General features: G+C 40.3%; 1 protein-coding gene across 4 annotated transcripts in view; it reads right to left on the reverse strand.

Annotated features, from left to right (window-relative positions):
* sh3pxd2aa (SH3 and PX domains 2Aa) overlaps positions 1–23,078 on the reverse strand; it is a 90,435-nt gene that overhangs the window by 26,796 nt on the left and 40,561 nt on the right. For 2 of the 4 annotated variants that reach the window (XM_044113733.1, XM_044113734.1), the window contains exons 6-8: positions 18,328–18,353; positions 11,880–11,924; positions 6,732–6,860 (exon numbers count right to left, since the gene is read on the reverse strand). In XM_044113733.1, coding sequence (XP_043969668.1) covers positions 6,732–6,860; positions 11,880–11,924; positions 18,328–18,353 — 200 coding nt within the window. The remainder of the gene's footprint in view (positions 1–6,731; positions 6,861–11,879; positions 11,925–18,327; positions 18,354–23,078) is intronic. The other 2 variants (XM_044113736.1, XM_044113737.1) reach the window with 1 other exon arrangement.

Consider the following 23,078-nt stretch of genomic DNA (forward strand, 5'->3'; position numbering starts at 1 on the left):
GGTTCTCATGGGAGATGGTCGGCGGAGGCAGGTTCTGTCCACTGGGTGAGGACAGAAAAAGCAACACAGGTGAGCTGGAGAGCAGGAGAAGGAAGGAGATTAAAGCAGTGGTAAGGGGAGGGCGGCAGCAGATGGTTGGCTGGAGCTTCAAAGCCGTAGTTTTCCATCCTGATTCCCAATCCAAAAACTACTCAGTACATCTCCTTTCAGTCCTCCAGGATTTTCCAGTTAGACTGGCCATCAAGTTCGAAGGGATGGGGCCATTTGTAAGGTGACTGTCACTGTGTTTACTTCCTCCTAGCTTCTAATAAGGACCAGATCCCCTGGAGAGCAGCAGGCGCTGGAACGCCATGTAACGTTCCAGCGCAGCACATTAAGCTGCCTGCTCATCTTTCTTTCTTACAGAGCGAGTTGGAGGGAAAAGAGCCAAAGAATAAACTGAAGATAGAGGCAAACACAGCTGCTCAAAACCCAGCTGTGAAATTAGCCACAGTGTTATTTTATTATTGTGTAGAAAGGCTTCTCACACCTAAACTGACTTTGACTTTTATATTTCCAGATCAGAACCAGACAGTCAACATTTAACCCACAAGAGTGCAACCACTAGTCCACACTTCGTTTCCATCACAAAAGTCGTCTGTTAGCATTTAGAGTTATAGTGAAAACGTTTTTGGAAGCAGATTCAATTCAATTGAAAAATAATTTAATAAGCCCTGATGGAAAATAAATGTTGTGACTCATATAATCCAAGGTTCTTTAAGGAGCCACTGTAGACCCAAACGGATCCACGACTATTTGAACATGTTGGCCAAAATATGTTGTAGTGTTTCCTAGTAACCTAAAGTCATTGTCTGTGATGTGTAAAAGCTCAAAATTATTTAAAACATTCTAAATCTTCATTATATTTTTGACATGGATGAATTATGGAGAACTGAAACCAATAAAACATAAACATCATGTTTTCATATGCAGTTAAACATGAAATAACAAACAAACGTGATCAGCTTGTGGTCTACTGTCCATTATACTAACCAGAGCTAACACCGTTAGCAGAAGCTAACAACATTAACCAGAGCTAACACCGTTAGCAGGAGCTAACAACATTAACCAGAGCTAACACCATTAGCAGAAGCTAACAACATTAACCAGAGCTAACACCGTTAGCAGGAGCTAACAACATTAACCAGAGCTAACACCATTAGCAGGAGCTAACAACATTAACCAGAGCTAACACCATTAGCAGGAGCTAACAACATTAACCAGAGCTAACACCATTAGCAGGAGCTAACAACATTAACCAGAGCTAACACCATTAGCAGAAGCTAACAACATTAACCAGAGCTAACACCTTTAGCAGGAGCTAACAACATTAACCAGAGCTAACACCATTAGCAGGAGCTAACACCATAAGCTAGCTAGAGCAAACAGTTATTTTATAAAAACTAAACAGCTTACATTTTTTTCACTGTATGGTTTTTACATCTCAAATATGTATTTCTCAAATAAACTGATGAAAAAATCAAAGGACACATAATGCATCAATAAGTCGTATTGATGATCCATCAACACTAATAACAGGCTGAAGGAAATATGTATTAAAGCAGCAATGGAGAACTGCAGGGAGAAATCCATAGGAAGCTTCTTTCTTGTCCAGTTTGTTCACAATCTGACACAAAACTCTCAATAAACTGGCAGGAATTAATGATGACTAATAAAAATATGTTTTCAAACTGCAGACCTTTTTCTATTTTAGATCTGCAGCCTATTTCCACCTTTAGATTTATAAACTTGTATGAGTGTTGTTACTAAAACTCTGAGTAAGAAACCCGTCCTGCCAAATGCCCTAAAACACATCTTCTGCTTCAATATAAGCATGAGGAGTTTGTTGAAATATTTCTCTAAACTGTCCTCATTCCTGCAGAAATCAGACCACCTTTGTTCTCAATGAAAGCAGAAAAACTCTCGACTGCTACAGGAAGTGAAAGTTTCAACAATTTCAGAGTTTGTCTTGAGGATGAAATGGGACGTGTGAGCAGCAGCAGACCGTTTTCTGTTGCTTCCTAGGAAGTCAGAGGCTGTTTGTTGGTTCAGAGCCAAGCTGGGACTCCCTGATGAAAGTGTTGTTTTCCTGTTTGAAGCTTACGTTACCTGATTTAAGTTTTTATAAGACACACAACGTCTGTCACTGATCCGCCCTAACAGGTGAAAGCTGATAGCTGGAGGTGGAAGGTTTCAATAACCAGAGACGGCTGAACGTCACGCTAAACGGCTGAATTTAGGCTCCGTGTGGACGGGCTGTGTGGGAGTTTCTGCTGCTGTGGGGCTCCTTTACGGCTTCATTTAAACACTTTTCATCAGTTTTGAGGCCCAGTCACCGAATGCAGGGGTCTTAGTTTGGGTTTCTGTTCTTTCCAGGGAAACACTCCTTGGAGTTGTTTATTGTTTTGGACATAGATACCATGTTTTCCCTTCTTTTCTTGGTTTACCTGGTTTTGCTGCTCATGAAGTACAGACTCTGCTCTAAGGTATAAACAAAATTGTCAAGCAAACATCTTGTCATAATGGAAAATGCCAGGATCTGGTCCCATGTGCAGTTCTATTCCAGGAAGTCTCCTTGTGTTGGACCACAGGACCCATTTGCACTCCTAAAGTAATCAGAATAAAGCAGCTTCTCTGTTTTTTATTAGCATGGAGAACGCACAGCACCAGTTTCTAAATGGAACCATTATTTTCCAAACCTAATAACAGGCTATCATCCTGATGTCCACCAAATAAATAAAATCTTGCAAACCTCTTAACAAATTACAAATTACATTTGACAATGAGCTTTAGTGTGACTCACACACATTTGGCCTGCTTTTAATGGACCAGAGTTTGTTTTCCCTTTTACCCTGATTACAATTCATATTTAACCAATTACCTCCACAGCATGTCAGAAAGTTCTGCAAAGGTTCTGCTGATGACCCATCATTTGATTCAGATGTGTTGAACCAGGGAAAGAACTGAAACATGCAGGACAGCTTGAGTCCACCGTGGAGTTTCCTTTACCATTTAAATGAAAAGCAGACATGCAGTAACATGGTAGGGACATTACACCTCAGCTCATGGTCACAATTAGCAAAACTCTTTCAAAGTTGTTGCCACACTATATACCACCTTAAGGGCCAGTCCTGTCGACAAAGAGTCCATCATGGAAAAACACAACTCCAGATATTTAGTTCCAGGTCTAAATCCTCTCTTATGCTCATCATAAGGAGGTCAGTGTGCTCCTAATAAACCCTTCAGGAAGTTTCCTAGACCTTGCAAAGATCATCCAGGCTCTGGTGGATTTTTCTTCAATTTCTTCCAGGGTGGAGGCAGCCTAACCTGAAACTATAGCACATAAAAGTCTTTATGGACAATTTCAGGTTGGAGAAGGATGTTACGAGGTAGCACATAACACAAAGATTAGGTAAAGGCCGTCTCGTTCACAGTTTTTAACAAAGCATAAAATCTGTATTCATGGCTTCCTCATGAACATACTTGAAGATCTGCCATATTGAGGTCAAGGCTCCACAAAGCTGGTGAAAATAAGTGCTCCCAGTCTCACCAGATCCCCTGGGCTGTGGGAAAGATGTGGTGGGGAAACGATGCCAAACCGTTTGGCTCCAACTCTGCTTGCAACAGCACTTTACCAGCTCTGACAATCTCAGCCATGTTACTGAGAGATGTCTGTCCTCCATGCAGGCAGTTCATGTCTGCCGTCCATGGAAACAGAAATGCTGTCATTTTCCATTAACAGAAGATTGGTTTTATCTGGAAACACAGCAGAAGGTCGAACTGTGTGTGTGGTACAACTCCACATAAAAAACTGTCAGATCTGCTTAGGAATGTGACAAAGTCTATGTGGAACTTTGAAGCAATAAGCTTCTAGATATTCCAGGGAAATTGCGAGTTAAACTTTAGCATTGAGTCACTTCTGGATAATCCATTTGTTTTGGATAATGAAGTTGGACAAGACGCGGTACTTTCCCTGCATAAACTTTGTGCTCTGTCACATGGCCTGAGTAGTGGGTTGGTTTCTTACATTTGCTGCAGAATGAAATAAACAAACAGAAGTGTAAACTCACAAATCATTGCGGTTCACAACACTGACAGGGAGAACGTCTTTAGAAAATATCTTTTTCTCCAAGACTGAGTCAAGTTTTCAGTGACTGAAATGAGCATTTTCACAACAGATGCATCCAAGATAGCCTGCCTGGAATAATTCATTATAGGTTCTACTTTAACCCAAAGTATGAAACCTAACATTTAACAAACATTATTAAGCTGCAGTGAATTATTTTGGAAAGCAATAGGGTATAAAACTGACCCAACTGAAAATATAAATATGCACATTATGGACTATGACTCTAGTTTACTCACTTCATAATAAAAATGGAGTTCTAGACTTAAACTGTTTCAATGTTAGCAACTAAAACAAACAACTTTAGATGTTAAAAACTTTCATAATGAAATCCGGATGAACCAAACTGTGCGCTGATTATCATCTCTGGAACGTCACTGGTTTCCTTTACTCATATTTAACTGGTCACATATGCAGAGAGATTTTCTCCAGTTGTCTGTCTGGACACTAAGAGGTGGAAACCTTTGGAAAAACCAGGATTTATCTGGAAAACATCCCCTAAAGAGAGGTTTCAGCAAACATCAGCCTCCTCCATACATTCGTAATGACCTTTAGTGCCTATTATATCTCCCTTTGCAAGCTGGAACTGAGGTACTCTTTACCTTTTCACTTTATTTTCTCAACAGAAGCTTAATCCTAATCGGCAGAACCAATAATGTCTCATACAGGCAGAAAAACACCAACAATCCTTTCAGTTAACCTACTTTTATATTAGATAAAGTCTGCATGAGAGAACAATAACCGGAATAAATAATAACATTGGGAAGCAATGCAACATCTGCTTTCAAGATGAGTTGAGGAAAAAATAGATCCGACCTGCAGAATGTCCTGGAGAGGATTAAAAGGCAGACTGGTATTCCTCTGACTCGGTGTGGCAAGGTTGTTAAGAGAAAATACGACGTAATTAAGAGGCAGAGTGTCAAGATGTCAGAAAGTCGGCCTGCACAGTGCCAAAGGCTGCAGCAAAGCTCTTCATGCAGGAAGGTGGTCGTAGGATATTTGACAAGATTTCAGAAGTGTTTGTCTTGGCACAGCCTCCTAGTGAAGTCATCATCATCATCATGCTGTTGCTCCAATTCTTTGGCCCAGAAGATGACGACAACACACACACACACAAATTCAGTTTTTGGAAAAGACTCCCAGGCAAGTTCAGGAATTGCTCTGGTTGCTCTAAGAGCTCCGACAAACGTGGAAAACTTTCAGACGGGACTGGTGAACAGATGCGGTCAGGTCGGGAAATGAGGAAGTGGAATCACACAGGAAAATTCCTCATGATGAACCTCATACTCCTGAAGTGCTTTAGGGTTAACATTTGATGCTTCAAACAGTCATAAACATGTTTATCCTGAGGTCACACTACAGCAGATCATTTCCTGCAAAACATCTTAAAGTTGATAGACAAACCTTTCTGTAATACTCACTTCAAATATTTTGTCACCTGGAGAACTCCATGGCAGGGCCAATTTTTTTAGGTATTTTACTATTTTGCTTTTAATTGTTATTTAATCAAGTTAAGCTCGAACTTCCTGGAACAAGTTTCAACAGCCATGTGCCTCTGGTGACATCATAACAGGGAAGAGTCATTTCAGTTACATCCTTCAGAATCTGATCAAAAGTCCTTCATTAGAAATGTTTAATGGACACAAATAATAACTTAGACCCCGGACTGCACTTTGGACACCCCGTCTGATGATTTTGTGACCGGAGATGCATTGAAAAATCATCTGCTGTTCAGAATCAGAACATTTTCAGTTCAGTTGGGCCAGTTTGAGTCAGAAGCCTGAAAAATGGGATCTTTTAGTGGTCAGTTAATGCATTATACCAAAATCTGTCCCATTAGCGCTTACATAAAGGACAAAGCTTCAGAGAGGAAGCTGTTATTAAAGGTAAAAAAAAAATAAAAAAAACTAGCTGTAATCAGCAACAGTGCAAACAAAATTATAGAAAGTTCAAAATTGGCAACAAGGAATTTAAAAGAATACTGTGGATAAAGCTGAAGGAAGTTTCATCAAGCTAACGAAAAGGCGAACTGACCCGGAATCGACTTCAACAGGAAACAGGAAGGCTAATCCTTCTACAGTCAACTTGTTTGCTTTATTTCAGCTTTCATAAAGCAAACTGGATCTGGTTAATGTTGGCAGTTTTTTGGTGACGTGACAGGAGATGTAGATGTAAGAAACGAAACCGCAGTTCACATTAAGCATTGATGACAGTGAGGCTAACTGCTAATATGACATGCACTTCTCGTTTACTTTACAAGCCTTCCCCCTTCCACTCGTCTTTCCTCCATACTTGTAGACCTGAGCCAGCCAAACAGCCCCCCCTGGTGGAGCCGAGCCCCCGCAGCCAGAGGCTGAGAATGAGGTTCCTCCAAACAAAGCAGAGGAAAAGCAGAGGCTGGGAAGGTGCTGAGTGTGCGTAACTTCATATCAGTGTTTATGCTTCTGTGTTTAACAGGAAGAAACATTAAATCTCAAACTGCGTTCACCTTAAAACAATTTCCTAACCATGAAACAGTTGATAGGTTGTAGGCACTCAGATTTAAAGAAAACACAGATGGACTCACCACTTTCACTCTTCTCGATCACATCCACCGTCTCGCCAGCCTTGAGGTTGATCTCAGAGTTCTCCTGCCTCTCGTAGTTGGCCACGGCCACGTACTGCTCCAGCACCATGGGCTCTGAGCTGTCGATCCCTGAGGGGAAGAAACAGGCTGTCAGCCACCTGCCGGCCGTGGCGCCCCGCGAATGCCCGCTGCACCCTAAACCCCCACAGCCGCCCCTGCAGGGCACCCGGTGTGTGGCCATCAGCCGACCCCAACTCCACGCCGCTACGCCGCCCAGTCCAATCGGAAAACAACCTTCTAAATCGGCTGCATCGTCCCAAATGTCTGGCCATACAGCTGTTCCAGAGACAACAACTGAGCAGCATCGGAAGGAGTCAGACCCAAAACAGGGACGGGAGGAAAAATGTTTGCAGGATCTTCATCTTCCACCTACAGAAGATCCATAAGTGAACCAAATCAGCAAATCCAAAAGGAAAAGAAACAGAGGAGCGGGAGAAGAGTGGGGAGCGAATGAGTGGAAGAACGGTGAAGTTTCCCTGTGGAAAATCAACAGTGGTTGAGAGGAAAAGCCTCCCCTCCACCGCCTCTGGGAGCCAGCCGTTGGACAGGCAGTCTGAGGGGGACGGGGGGAGGTGAACACACCAATCATAGCAGTCAGCACTGCTGGCCTTAAATAGAAACATATGAGTGGACCAAGGAAAGGCAGAGAGACCCGGGGAAAAGGAGGCCGGGTCCATGTTTGTGTAAAACCAAAAGGGAGAGTGTTTAGATGGAGCTTGGACACTTTGTTTTCCTGCTTTCCTTCTCTCTAACGCCGCAGCTTTTAACAGTTGTTGTCTACTGTTGTTTTATTTCAAACTCAAACTGCCGGGGTTGTTCATTAAGCTTTAAGGCTATAATGTTTAAGGGATGGAAAATATTAATTTAAAATGAATATTTGAAACACAACACTGGCTATTGCCCATCACTCTTATGGTGTTTGTCTCCAACCCTGAACTAAAATTTGAAGCAAATATCTGGAGTGTGAAAACACTCGGCTCATGCCACGCCTGCTCTTTCTGCTGCATCATCTCATGTTTTCTTCCACCTGTGCTGTCCCATGTAAGCTCCACCAGCCAGTAGTTCCAGATTCTTAACGCCCAACGTTTCGTCCCTGTCCTCACTTCGTCCCAGGAGTCTCCAACTCCAGTCCTCAAGAGCAACTTTAGATGCATCCCTAATCCAATGCTTCAATTATTTATTGGTAAATGTTTAATTCATGATTTGATTCACTGGCTCTTAAGGATTGGAGTTGGAGACCCTTGACTTGACCTTGGTTCTGCACTCTGACCTCTCATTTTTTTGTGTATGAAACTTTCCCATGTAAACAAACGTAATGCTGGATTCATCGTTATGGCATTTCCTGACTGCCGTGTTTTGAATCTGATCAATCTGGGACTCCGATTCTCAGCAGCGTCTTGTGACGTCACCCGCCTCCTGATTTTCCTCCTGAGTGTTTTCAGCACTTCAGTGTGCAGGAAGGCACAAGAGGAGTTTTTCAGTTGCTAAATTGATCTCATTCGTTTGGATCTGCACACTAACAAGTCCTTGGCGGAGCTCCTCTCAGATTAAGGATCGCTCATCAATCTCGAGTTCCTTCTCGTTTGAGTCTGTGTGTTTTCAGTGGAGATTTCCAGACTTTCACCAACTGCAGATTTCTAATAAATCCCTGTATAGAACTCTGTGTTCAGTTGGATTTGCAGATCACTTGTCTGGTCTGTTACAGTCATATTTCATTCATTAGCTCTCTTATCATCAGTTGATGGCCTTCTAGAGTATGCTACACATGACTTAGGAGTCAGGAAAGCTTTTCAAACTTGGTGAACCAAAACCAACTGATGAAGGAGGCTGCTGGAAATATTTTATACAGCTCCCTTCTTACCAGCAGGACAGCACTTTGGCGTCTTCAACCACATTTCATAGAGTTTAAGCATAAACAGTGGTTCTGGGTTTGGTTTTATCCTCCCTGCTGCTCTGCTCACGGTTTCTGTCAGATCTTTCCGTTTCTGTGTTTTGGATCATAATCCTGCTGAAATACCCAAATGATGACTTCGTTTCAGTTTAGTGCCTCCAACCAGATTTCCAGGATCTTTGGGGGAAAAAACAGCCCACAGCATCACAGAACCTCCACTGTTCTTAACAGTGGGTATGAGGGGTTTTTCCACATATCTATCTTTTTATTCCTGCCAGACGCATTTGGAGTGTAGGTCGAGAAAAACCTGAACCTCATCAAAGCACACGGTTCCAGTCCAGATTCAGGACAGAAACAGATTTTCTCTTTTCTCCTGGCAGCTGGCTGGAAAAGATTTAAGGAGAATCTGTGACTCCAAGACGCCACGCTTTGCTGCAAAGAGCTTTTTTTACAATCCAGCTCATCCAGCTAATGGCAGGAAATGGACCTGTGTCATGTCATATTGAAACCCCAGGAAACAGAAACTCATAGATTCCTAATCAGATGTTCCTGGGCACAGAATTAAAAAATGTAAAGTAAAATGCTTCATTTATATTTATTTAAATGAATTTTTAATGCTGTTAACAATTTTAGCGTTGGTGATTTTATTACAGATTAAGGATAAACATTTTTGTTCATTTAACTTTTCACTACTGCAGAACTTTTCTTAATTTGAAGGTTGAATTTTTCTAAAATTTTCCAGAGGAAATTTATGCAACTTTTATAACTGATTACTTTATTTAAAGTTTTTTGTTTTGTTTTGTTGTTTTTTCCAATTTTACCACCAGATAGATAAATGCACAGCAGACACTTCATTCTTGTTTTTTCTGAAACATGTTTTGTTTCGGTTTATTCAAACTAATTTGTCCAGTCAGCTGGAAATTACTTCCAGAGATTTCATGGTAATAAACAATCATTTCCAAGGAATTTTTAGCATTTGTTTTTTGCCTGGAAATAATTTATTTTTTTCAAAGTGTTCAGAAAATAATACAGAGCAGTAAACAATAATTCTTTAATGCTCAGTGTTTGAATAAAAGACCAGATTATTGGAGCAAAGTTGTGCATTAAGTTGGCCTGGGAAAGTGGATGAATCACATAAAAGCCCCATGCACAGCGCTTTAAATATAATTAAGCATCTCTAAATGTCAAGTGAGCTGGCAGGAAATAAGAACAGCCCATAACTTTACTTCCCCACTGGGTGAGGCTGAGAGTTTCTCTGTTTTCTTTAAAAAATGTTAACATAAATGATGAAGCAAAGATCAGGCAGCAAAGCTGGTGGAAATTAAGTTAAAGCCTGAGGATAAAAAGAAGCAAATATCCAACTGTTTACATGCCTTATGTTACAGTAATAATAATAAAAATGCCTTTTTCAGAACCTACATGAATCATAAAATCTTCTAACATTCCGCCTTTCGGTAAATTTACAGGCGCATGCAAAGGTTTCCACCAAGCTGTAAATAATTACTTTAATTAGAGCCTTGAAATGAAAGTTTGTTGTTCTTGGGTATCTTAGATGCCCAACAATATTTCACTACAAGCTTCACTCTGAACAATGCATGCCAGAAGGCTTTAATGATCAGGACATATCTGGAAAAAGCAACATTAAACATGAACTACTTGGCTCTGTTAGTTCATGTGCAGATGAAGATACACACAGCTGGGCTGCAGCTTCATCTGCAGAGAGTCGGAGCAGAACAGGGCGAGCATGGACAGAAAGGGACTCGCTTCCAGGCCAGGGGAGTAGTCCAAGTCTTAAATATTTTCACAGTTTCAACATAGAAAAGGGACAGAGTGGCATAATGAGTGCTTGCCCAACAATATGCTTTGTAACATGGAGAATAGAAAAGAAATATTCGAACTGGAGGCTCATGTAAGCATAATGGTGGGAATATTTTTGTAATTACAGCAAAGCAAGTATCTAAAGTAATGCTTTCTGTATTTATTTTAAGCTTTACTTCAAAATAAACCATTTTTGAAGAGAAGCTAAAATGTTTCTTTAGTCATTGGATTCTATTTGCAAAAAGAAACAACTTCAGTCACTGTTGTAGAAAACAGAACCACACTAATGTATTGGGTTCATTTGTAGATTAGAACAACAAAAAAGTAGAAGATCCCAGATTGCAATAACAGAGAACAGCAGTGGATCCCTGAGCAGTCACGGTTCAGAGTCCACGGATGTTTCTGCAGTTTATTCTTTAAGTGTTTTTAATGAAATCTTTACATGTTCATTTCTATCAGGTCTGTAAATCTGACACACAAGGCTCTGACCCTATCAGTGAAGCTAAAATAGCATCTCAATGCTAAACATGTAGCAGCTAACGCTAATGTCAGCGTCCACAGGCCACATTAATGCAGAAGCTCCATGAATGATCCACGGTTTCTGAAACTTTGGATCATTGAGACCCTCTTTCTCGTGGAGGTACGAGAAAGAGGACGTACCTCCACGGATAAAATAACACTTTGCACAAATCTGATGACTGAATAAACTAATTAACAGATTGAAAACAACAAACATATTTATTGTAGAACTTATAAGTCTATTTTTTCAATAATTTAGCAGCAAAAGGGGTTTTTGAATTGAAAATATTTCTTATTTTGTCAATATGTTTTGATTAAAATGTGATTAATTCCAACTAATTAAAGTCTCTATAATTAACTTGATTAAAAATTACATTACTAATGTTAAGTTATATTTGCTGTTTGAAGTGATAGAATAGGCAGATCTAAGTGTTCTGCGTGGGTCTCAAGTATTTGCTGATTTTAGATATTCGACTGACTGTGGTTGATAACACACAGAAAGAGAAATGCTTTTCTTTTCACTTCTTGTACAGAATCATACAGTCGTGCATGAGATCAGGGGAAGCAACCAAATAAAAGCAACAGACTGAATTTGGAAGCTCTTGGTATGCTACATGCATCCCTGCTGCAGTCCTCGTTCTGGCTCTGGCTCTACATCCAGCTGCTGTCTCACCAGGCAGGTTTCTCCTGGATGGAAGAACAGCATGCAGGAAGACAGAGAGCCTGATTCTGAGCAGATGGGACATGCAAAGCAGATGTCCAGAGAGAGCCGAGGTGTGAAGAGGAACAAACAAACGTGACGCAGCTCTCATAGCACATGCATATTGACCATGTTGACAAAGACACACACACAAGGCTACCTGAGGCCTCTTTCCTCGGGCTGTCTGTAAAGCCGTACATCCACACTGCAGACAAAGAGAAGGAGGAGCAGAAGAAGAGAGAAAGAGGGAAAGAAATTATTTAGCGTCACAGCAAGACAGAAGCAACAGTCAGCAGAGATAAATCAGAGTTGGATCCAGAGTCTGGCCCAACTCGTCAGGGCGTGATGGACGGATGGATGAAGGGCGTCTAACTGCAATAACCCTCGCCTCCCACTTTCACACCGTTCCAACATGACCTTTCCAGCATCTCTTTCTACATTTCTCTCATCACTCCTGGAATGCCAGAGGAGGTCCAGTAAGACCAGCCACCCAATGTTTCCAAACAACAGGAGCCGCCAGCCAGGAAATGAAATTTCCTTCACCAGGAGTCGCACAGAGGAGGTGGAGGCCTGGGTGGAGGTAGGAGTTTGGTCCAGATCAGGTCAAACAGGCAGAAATCAGGTTGTTCTGAGCGTCTGCCTGATGATCAACTTTTACTGAATGTTGACAGAAATTAAGCACTAAAGTAATGAGAAGAAATACAAGCTGGATGAGATTTTATTTTATATTTTAGTATCTGTACGAAGGTTAAACTTTTTGTATTGTATCTAAAAGTGCAGCTCTGGAAACTGCAATGCCAACGTTAGAGGTTAAAATAAGTAAATTGAAATCATGAAGTTGCGGGGAAAAAAGCCGATCCTGTTTAGGTAGAACACTGTGAGTTTCAGAGTCTTGATCTTAAAGCTCTTTCATTATTCACAATGCAAATACATCAACAGCACCCAGACAAGACTTGATGTCTGGTTGGGAAGCAGAAACATTTAAGTGCAATGCGTCTTAACCTGCAATAGCTTGGCCTCCAGGATGGATGATGGCTGCTGCCAAAGAGCCAGGATGGTGTCTGCAGTGCGTATGGATTCATATTTATGTATATTTGGTGTTTGGTGTGTAAAAGTTTAAGAGGAGGCTTCATACAGATACTGGGAGACACTGTACGATCTACAGGTAATATAAAATTATTTCTTTGAAATGAAGACATTTTTATCATGTTATTTATGTTTTCAATTATTATATCTTACAACCAATCGAGTCCTATTGATATCTCAGAGTTTTATTTGTCCAAAGTTTCCACAAAGACGTCACTTTGGCCACTTTTGTTGATTTCTCTCATGCATGTTTTGAACTTTGCAGTGATATTTTCATGGCAATCACATGAAAAAAATAAGCAAGATTTTCTGTCTGAAAAGGAAGAAAAATAATAGTAAAGAAAATACAATAACATGCTGCACAAGATTATCAAAAATAATAGACAAATTTGTGTTTCTGGCTGCAACAGTATATAATAAATGAAGAAGGTCATTTAAAATCTGAGTGAAACAACATTTAAAAAGTTTTAACTGGAGAATAAAATATTTATTCTTCATTATTGCAGGATTTGATCTGTGCAGAATAAATTTGTTTTACATCTTTGTTATATGCATTTTTATTAAATAAATAAAAATTTATTAACAGTATGAATGTTTCTGTTTTACTTTAAATCAAACAAAATTTTTGTAGCTATCAGCAGTAGATTATCTTTCATTGTATGCAGGTAAATGAAGTATAATAAATAAAAAAAATTCAAATGATTCCTAAAAAACTAAATCCTAAATGAAGTTTCAACAGAATCTGCTGGGCCAGCAGCTCCTTCACTGAAGTGAGACCCTGACAGCCAAACTCGTCGTCCACCAGAGAGACAGAAACTCGCTGCTTCCAGGTCAGCAAAGGTCAGATCTGGATCTGCAGCCGTGCGTTCAACACACCAGGCTTCTTCTGCTCAACATCTGATTCATGTCACCGCTGTTAACCTGCCTCATCCACAAACACAGGAGGTTTCATTCTTCACAAGCAGCTCTGACCCAAATGTTCTGCTACTGTGTGGAAATTTACCCAAATTCAGACCATAAATACAAACAGTAACATCAAGTCTCTGTTTCAATGGAACCTGAATCTGTTTCTGCTGTAACTTATATCCCAGTGGAGCCTCGATAACGAGACTCTACAGTTTATATCAGTGACATTTAATCAATTAAAATCTAATAAATGCATTAGAATAAAGAATGTTTGACATTAGAAACACATTAAAGCATTTAATTAAAACAAACACAGCAGATTTGGCATTTGAACTGCTGTTAGCCAGAAAAACTTTAGATTCCACATCGTATGTCATCGTAGTATGATCTTTAAATTATTAGTTTTCTTTGACGGTTGTTGAGCAAAAAGTGTTTAGTCAAAATGTGTCAATATTTCTCTAAACTGAACGATCACTAAACAAAAGCCACTAAAAATGATCCATCAGAGTTAAAATTGTGTACCAACATTATGTTTGTTTTTGTTTATTTTTATAGAAAGTTCATTCTTAATCAGTAAATATTAGATTTGCCCAGTTTTATTAGTAGAACATTTTGATTTTATTTTTTAAACTTTGATGGGTTTTTTTCTCATTTTGTCCAGAGAAATAAACAGAAATTTAATTCCAGGGGGAATCCTTCTGATGATAAAACATGCATAAAAGGTTCATGTCTGTATGGACAGAAAAATCTGCTTTAATACAGGAAAAATTTATTATCAACACATCAGATACTTTAAATGCTGCAAAAACAGCAGGAAGGAGTTTTTTGACTTAAAACCAAACAGATTAGTGGAGAAATGGGCGCTGTGTTGTTTTCTGTCACTTTGAGGTATAAACGTTAATCAGATATGTTTTAAAAATATTAATTATCTTTGCTGACCCAAGTCATCAGTGTAACTTCTTGACAGTTTTTAATTGGATTTCTAGAATTATGGCAATTATCTTAATCATGTTTATATTTTTGTCATTTTCTTCTCAGTTTTTCACCTTAAATTGTTTCACAAATACATTAATTTTTTCAAACATTTGTTCAACCTTTGAAGATGTTTTCAAAAATAATATCTGGCATCAAGCTCAATCTACGTCATTTTTTTTCATGTGTTTTATGCAAAATTGTCAACAATCCTTGCAGTTAATGCCGAGCCGTGCAGCTTCAGAGCGAAGCAGAAACAGAAGAGCGTCATGACTTTGACAGAAACCCATCAGCTCCAATCGGATAAACCTGCTGCCGCTGCTCAGTCAGGCCGCTGCATGACATACAGATTGAGATGTACAGCAAACAGTTATCGATTTGCCAAAAGCAAACAAACAGAAGATAATCACACAAGTAGGACACGGACAATGTCAAAGCGCTAACAGAATCTGAGTATTGACAAAAAGTTTAGCAAGAAGAGAAACAAGAAGTGAAGCTAAGAAATGCTACAGTACCTGACAAACCATGAGTTCGGGCCATGAAGGTAACAAATCCAAGAGGGAAACCAAAGTGTCCCTGTCCCTAGCAACAGTTACCGGGGAATCCAAATACGTCCCCAGGTAGGGAGGGAGGAAACCTTTAGCCTACAGCAACTCTGGAGGAGCTGCAGAGCTATAATCAGTTCATTAATGTTTGAATTCCACAAAACTGTCCTTTTTTAAAAAAAAAAATAATGTTAGAAATTGTTTAAATAAAGCCACAAAATATCCAGTTTGCAGTTTCTCACAAGCGTCTCCTTTTTCCTGTAACATTTATAATATTTAGAATTTAAAAAACATAAATAGGCCCAATTCCATTTCCTTCATTTTAATTCAAAGATTCAGATTTTATTAATTTCTAGCATGTTTTAAAATTTTCTTTTCTGAGCCTGTTGCTAACAGTCTGATCTGTTTTATCCAGAACGTTGGATTGAAAAGTGCTGGATGAAATAAGGTTGCGTTAGCCATGATGGATGGTTCCAGGTCCAGGATGGGAATGCGGTGTGGGTTTCCGCCACAGGCCGAGTTTCTGCCCCATCCCAGACCGTGTCTGTTCCACAATGAGCACCTCCTCCATGTTTCACTGGAACACGCCTGAGTCTCCACCACGTAAACACACCAGCAACGTGGCGCTAAAGTCCCAACTTCACTGCTTTGTGACTGAATAGCATTTAGTCCAGTTAACAGCTCAATGCTGTGTTAAATAATAAAGGTTTTAATGGGAGGTGTGCATGTTGGACGTTTGACAAAGACGATTCTGATGCCACAGCAGCCACCCAACTCCACGACCCAAACGAGGGGTGACAGTTTAACAGGTCTGTAAACACAATTGCCCCCAGCCGTTTCTCCTACACTTATAAAAGACCAACACACACCGAGAAACAAGGCCCACCTTCCTCTTCTTCCTCAACACGACTGGCCGTTCCGACGTCAGCCTGAAACTTTATCCGCCGTGCCACGTAAACAAAGTGGGGCCTGTCTGACAGCATCAACCCCTGTGGCCTCTGCAGCGCAGGCAGCAGCCTCCTCCAATCCCTCCAAATCTGACTCCCACATGGGGGAGGACGGGTCCGTCTGCACTCTGCAGAGGAAGACGGGACCCGGACCTGACCCGGTGGAGAAAACACACAGCTGACATCTAGAGTCCGTCATTTTAAATCAGCGCTCATATCACGTCAATATTAAAATCTGAAAAGAATTTCTCCGGATAAAATAAATAAAAAATTTCCATTGAAGTTTAATCAAAGAACAAAACATGAAACTTCATCATTATAATTAATGAAATCCAGTAATGGGCTAACTTCCGCTAACAGCACATTTGTGCTTTTGCTAACTTTTTCATAAACTACTTTTGGCTAGCTTTCGTTGTAGTTGTTCTGTTGTTCTCAGCAACATAATTTCTCTTTTACATCAAATAAAGGATAGATGTTTTTGTGACACAAACATTTCCACTAATAGTAGAGATTTTTTTTGGTGTAGCATTTAGCATTTGCAGAACTAATGTTTATGATTAGGCCTTCAGGGTTAGTGTCACTAACTTTTTAGTTAGCAGTGCTAAATACACTTAGATAGTTTCAACTAGTCTATTTTGAACATATTCAGTCACCTGAGAACTGGCAGCTTTGTCATTGTATGGAGATACTTTCATGGCACAATTTGGGTCAACATGACAGCCAAACTGGATATTGGTGCTGACCATGTCAGTCCCTTTATGGTCATGTAGACCAGAGCAATGTTTCTGAAAACCTGGTTGAATCTTCTGAATGCTGCGAAAAATCAGACAATCCTGAAGACTGAAGTGGGTCCCACCCAGTGTTAGTGAGCTTCCTCCCTCCTCTTCCTCAAGAAGGACATGTTTTAGTCTTTAGTTTGGCTAATGAAACATTTCTGACTACAGTCATTTTATAAGTGGATAAAATCTAAATCAACATGTTGCAGCTTTTAACCAATCACATCACAGAACCCCGATGGCACATAAATTATCAAAGTAAAGCAAACAACATGAGGACAAGCAAGTCATTTATTAAGCACCAAATATTTCCTGAGTTAGCTAATCAATAATTTTATAATCTGCTCTTTTAAAAGCAGACATCCAAGACACATTTACTGAAATCGTCCACCAGACGTCCAGAAGCTGTTGTTAAGCAGCTGCTTTCTGGCTAATACTCTTTAAAAGCCATGACATTGTTAAGAGGCCTAATGTGCAAAAGATCCTTCAGTGGGGAATGGATGAATGGTCCTTCAGTCAAACAAGACGGCTGTTTTCCTTGTTGTGGCTTTTGTGGCTCACAACAAACATGACAGCAATTATGCTGCAAATTACAGTCAGTTGAAAGACTTTGGTAAAATGTAGATCTGGGTCAGCTGTTTGCAAATCCAACCACAGAATGTTAAAACACTGAATTATCAAATAAAAAGCTGAGCTGAACTCCAGTAGAAAGCGAACAAACTGTTTCTCCCATGATCCAAGATCCAAATCCAAGAGAAATGCTTCCTCACAACAGAACCGAACCAAACATGTCCCTAAACCACACCCAGTATGGAGGCCCAAAAGTGTCTCAATTCAATAAAAAATAATTTAAGAATTACTTAAATGTGTCAACGCTTATTAAAATAAATGCATTAATAATATGTAACTGAACATATATTTAAAAAATATTAAATATATATATTTTTAAATAAAGTTATTCAACTTTTAAAAACAACAAAAGCAATTGCATACAATGTAGCAATTTGATATTCAGTTTGAAATAATTATGTATTCATTAAATTTTTAACACATTTTATTAATCATGGATGAAACAGTTCAGTTATGACACATGCAAATAATATTTATTTCTTTATTAAATTGTTTTTAACACTTTTGGCACTCAATGCTTTAAAATCTTGGACCACAAGAGACTGGCAGCGTTATGGACCCAGCCCACAACAGAACCGACAGCCAGTCAGCGTCCCGCAGTGGGACTGTAAATAAACCACAGACTGACACGGACACGGACTGACAGCTCACACGTCATGCAGCACCACGCTCCTCCAGGAGGAAATACCGCCGCAGCAAAGCAGAGAAAAACATCAGGTTTGGTTGAAGAAAAACAGGGGACTTACCCGACTTGCGCTTGGATCCATAGTCCCTGAGGGAGAAACAACACAGGAGGGACATGGTTAGTGACAGCGGAGGCTACCGTCCCAAACAAAACATTCAGTCAACACACGTGCATCCTGACGCTGCGGCTCGGCTGCAGTGCTGGGCAATGCATGTGTTTGAAGGAGAAAAAGGGAGTCGAGGAGGGAGGGATGACTTTGGCCAGCTGCCTGTACTCTCCGCAACAGACACAAATAAGTCATGTGACTCTAAAGCAGCAGCATCTCGATCCCCTTCCTCCCTCCGCTCCCCCTCCGTCCTGTTAGAGGGGAAGACGACCAACCTCTCCCCACATTCAAAGGAAGGAGGATAAGTTTAAGATGCTTTGCTTAATGGCCTGTAATGGGATTATGGCACAAGTCTGAGCTATAGATCAGAGGCTGAAGCAGAGATGGTGTACGTGAGGCTCATCTACCTCGACTGTCAAGAGCAACGCAGGCCGTGGGACAGAAGAAGATGGAAGAATTGAGAGTTTGGATGAGGACACGAGATAGTATTTATAGAAATAGAAATACAGGAATGACAATCTGTCAAGCACTGCTCAGTAGATTGAGCCTTTGTTTCTGTTAAACCTGCCAATGTCACCTCTGCTGCGGTATCTGGAAGAGCTCAGTAAACAACAGCAGAATGATGCTGCAGCAGCAGCAAAGTTTTTCACCTTCAAACAGAAAAACTAGACTTTAACCAGGGATTCACGATTTATCGGCTGAAGTTATTCATTTTAACATATTGGTGTCAATGATGACTATAAATTGGCTGTTATGAACAACCAGAGTTAATTTTCATTTTGTTATGAAATCTGTGTGAAAGATTTGTTCATCGACTGTTAAGAATTTTTCAAGTAAATAGGTATTTATACTCATGCTCTTATTTTGAAGGGGATGAAGACTGATGACGCAGCGGTTCCATTTCCTCGCCTCACGTTCTCAGAGTTGAATCCAGTGCTACACTAGATAATGTGCTGACATCAGGAAACTGGAGTGGAGACGGTTCACAGTTTGCATTAAACTCACTTTTAACTGGACAAACTGAGACTCCAGCTCAGACTTGTGCCTTAATCCCATTACGGGCCATTAAGCATAGAAATAGTCTGATTTAATCTAAACTCTGGATGACCGACATTAATCTGAGTAATTTGATGTATCAGATGGAGCCAGCTGAGTTGGTGTGGGCAGCTGGTAAGGAAGCCATGGACAGTGGCTAAAGGTTAAAACACTTCAGTGTCCCTTTCAGAAGAGACTGGGGTGGTGCCCAGAAAGTCAGCCCTGGATAAGTGGTAAAATAAAAGGATGCGTACCATAAATCGATGGAAGCACTCTGCGGTCAGCTAAAAGTCAGCAAGCAATTCTGGCCTTTTCCCTCCAATCTACCAAAGTGGATCTCTCTAATTGAAGCAGCTCAGTTCACGGCTCATCTGAATAATTAAGGACCTAATCTTGTCAGGTATGAAGATGAGTAAATTGAGCTGAGAGATTTCTGCAGCAGAGGGTAACCGGACAGAAACTGTTCCCTGCGCTGCAGTTGGTGGGGAAGCTAATGACCTCTCACTGCGGGAGGTTAATGAATCCCTCCTCTCGAGTGTCTCCATGACTCGACTCTGACTAATAAACACACACACTGTCACAGATACAGGTAGGTTAGGAAAATCAGTCAACTCTGTGACTGGTGTAGGCCGCTGCAGACACAGATTCATGGTGTCACTGCGCTCTTGATCCCTCGTGATCTGATGCCTCTGTCTCTCTGTGACTGGCTTCAACAGATGAATGAAGCCTTTATCTTGAGCTTTTTGTACCAAGAACTCTGTGTGTGGCAACCAGAATACTGTCACGGCAGAGGGACATGGCATAACTTCACCTTACACATCCAATCCTTCTTAGGTCAGGCTGGACAGTAAAACAACAGGAATGATATTACTTTCTTCTAGTGGGTGAAGACTTAAAGTAGAGAACAATAAGCTGGACTCTGATGCATTTGGATCTGGGTGGAAAATATGCTTTGGAAAGAGTCTGTCAGAATAAGCAGAATGTCTGCCAGGATGGTTGCTCTTTTCACCCAACCTGCCACAATTCATTACAAATTCAGATTGTTTTAGGTTTAAGGACTTTATCAGAGATCCAGGGAATGTTAACAATCCAGTGAAACTTTCTGTTCATGCAGCACTACTCTTTCTGCAAAACAGTTAAGCTTGAGTACAGTATGCACTGTTTAAATGATTGTGATCCACAAAAAGGCAGAGTCCCTTTGTTCTCATTTTCACATTAAATCATGCTTAACTTTTCCTGCTTAAGGTTAAGTGAGACCTAAAGCAGAAACACCAAAGTGTTGGCTTTATTCTTTACAAACATTACAGTCACCTCTTTGTCATCCAACTAGGGACACACCGCAGTAGTTGCATGTGGCGTTTTTGTCCGTCATTTATATGATAGAGGCTAAAATCATCTGTAGGGGAAGGAGAAGCAAAACAGAGGAGGGAGGCTGAAAAGCGAGAGGAGAAACAGATTGTCCAGAGTTTCGTCAGTGACCCACATCCCTGAAGCTGAAATCAAACTCCTCCCGGGGGGCTGAGCAACCAGCTCCGACTGCCAGCGCTTTCCAGCATCTTCTACAGGATTGAGAAGGAGGAAGCATGAGGTGCAGTGCAGAAAGGACAGACGAGCAGAAGAAGCAGAACGATTCAACACGGAGCCTCAAAGACACCTTGGCAGACAGTAAAATACTCGGCCTTCATTCTGGGAACTCGTCAGTTATCACCAGATAACTTTCCAGCTAAAGATAAGCTAACAGGCCCGGGTGATTTCTGACACAACGTCTTCATCCATTTTGGTTATCTATGATAAATTAGATTTTCTATTTTTAATTTTGGGAGTTTTTTTATTATTGGCCAAAACAGCAGGACCAAACATCCCTGAAATTTGACGGAGTAGAGTTTGGCAGACGGAAAAAACCAGACGTTTTGTACTCAGATCTCCACAGAGACCTGCAGCTCGATTATAGTTTAATACAATTCATCAGCACAAAGAAATAAAAATACACCAGCAGTCAAATAACAAAACATATATGGTTACTGAATGTATTTTATGCTAACAGGTAAAAAAGACAGAGAGGTATCCTGAGTATTTTTCAGTTCCAATTTGATTTTCTTTAAAACTTGTCCATCTTCCAGCTGTTATTCCATCAATAGTTTTTAAATGACCTCTGAACCCTCAATCCAAGGTCACCAAGGTCAAAGGTTAAAATATTTTAGAATGAAATAATGCATGTATTTCTAAGTATTGAATAAAACTCAATGACTTGCAGTTTATTTTACATGATCAGATGAGATTCATGTTCCTCCCTCAGTTGCTTTAATATCCACAAAAAGCTTCTGATGGCCAAAGAGAAATTTAGGTAAAAAAAAGTAGAAACACCTGAGAATGTTGGTGTGAAGTTAAATGGACTTCATTCATTCAAAAAGTATTTAGTTAAATACTTCAATATGTGATGGATTATTTCCTTTCTGCAAACCTTCTTGGTTCTTCAAACAAGTTGTGGATACTTGGGGCCCCTACTAAAACTGTTCAAATACCAAATATATCATAATAGTCATTAATATTATCAATAAAAACATCTTAGCTCTACCACAGAAACTACAGTCTTCCTTTTGTCTGCTCTAAGGGGTTCAGCCAATCAGGAGTAAGGAAATTGAATGGTGCTTCTGGATTGGCTGTTTTCCAAATGCCAATCAATAGCATGTCAAGTAGCACTGTCCCGAGGCAGTTCAGCTTCCAAAGCTGCATTTTCCTTTGCATATTTTAGACACGTTCCATAAAAACTACTAGCTAATAATTTCCATGAACAAATGAGTCACATTCCACAGAAAAACCTCACAGGTGCCCAGGCTGCACTGTAAGCTGAAATGTTTGACTGAAAAATTAAAATTTGGTGTTTTTTCATGAATGTTTGCTGCTAGAAGTGTCTGTTAAAAAGGTGATGTTCCTCTCTACTGTCGCCGTGTGCTTTTTCAGGTGGAGCAGTTGTAGCAAACCCTACTGCTTTCATTTAATCTACTGTTGTACCTACAGACTTTAAGCATCAAGATTTTCAAATAATCTTCTTTTTCCACTCAAACCACAGAGTAACAGGATCAGTCTGCTGCCTTTTAAATCAACTCTCATTACTGTTTCATTAGTCTTCATTTACCTGTGTGATTTATACACTTTATTTGATTTTATGCTGATGAAAACAGCTGATCAATGTCTATCAGTATAACCTGCTGTGACTGAATGCCGCCTCATTAGGAGCCTTGTGAAAAACAAATACTTTCTGATTATCACCTTATCCTCCCCCTTGTCTCTCTTGCCTTCTGTTTCAGCGTCAGCCCCAAGTGTGGTCACGTCTCGGCCTAATCTCCCCAGAAGCCCCACCTCACCTCCCGCCGTCCCCGGGCGGCTTTTCTCCTCAGGAAGAACTTCACACAACAAATGTGACAGTTCTGGTCCATGTTTAATTATGTTTATGTGACTATAGCTGCAGTCCACGCCTTGCGAATCTCCCCTAAACTGTTATGAGTGCACCTCTTTTCCTTCCACTCAACTTTACAGCCACATGCTGGAATTGATGCTAATGAATGTTGAATAAATGTCAAGCCTGTAGGTTTCGTCGTGTGTGTGTGTGTGTGTGTGTGTGCGTGGGTGGGTGTGCGTGTGTGTGTGTGTGTGTGTGCATTAGCAATAGG

Source organism: Gambusia affinis, linkage group LG04 (genome assembly GCF_019740435.1).
Source record: "Gambusia affinis linkage group LG04, SWU_Gaff_1.0, whole genome shotgun sequence".
NCBI classification, from domain to species: domain Eukaryota; kingdom Metazoa; phylum Chordata; class Actinopteri; order Cyprinodontiformes; family Poeciliidae; genus Gambusia; species Gambusia affinis.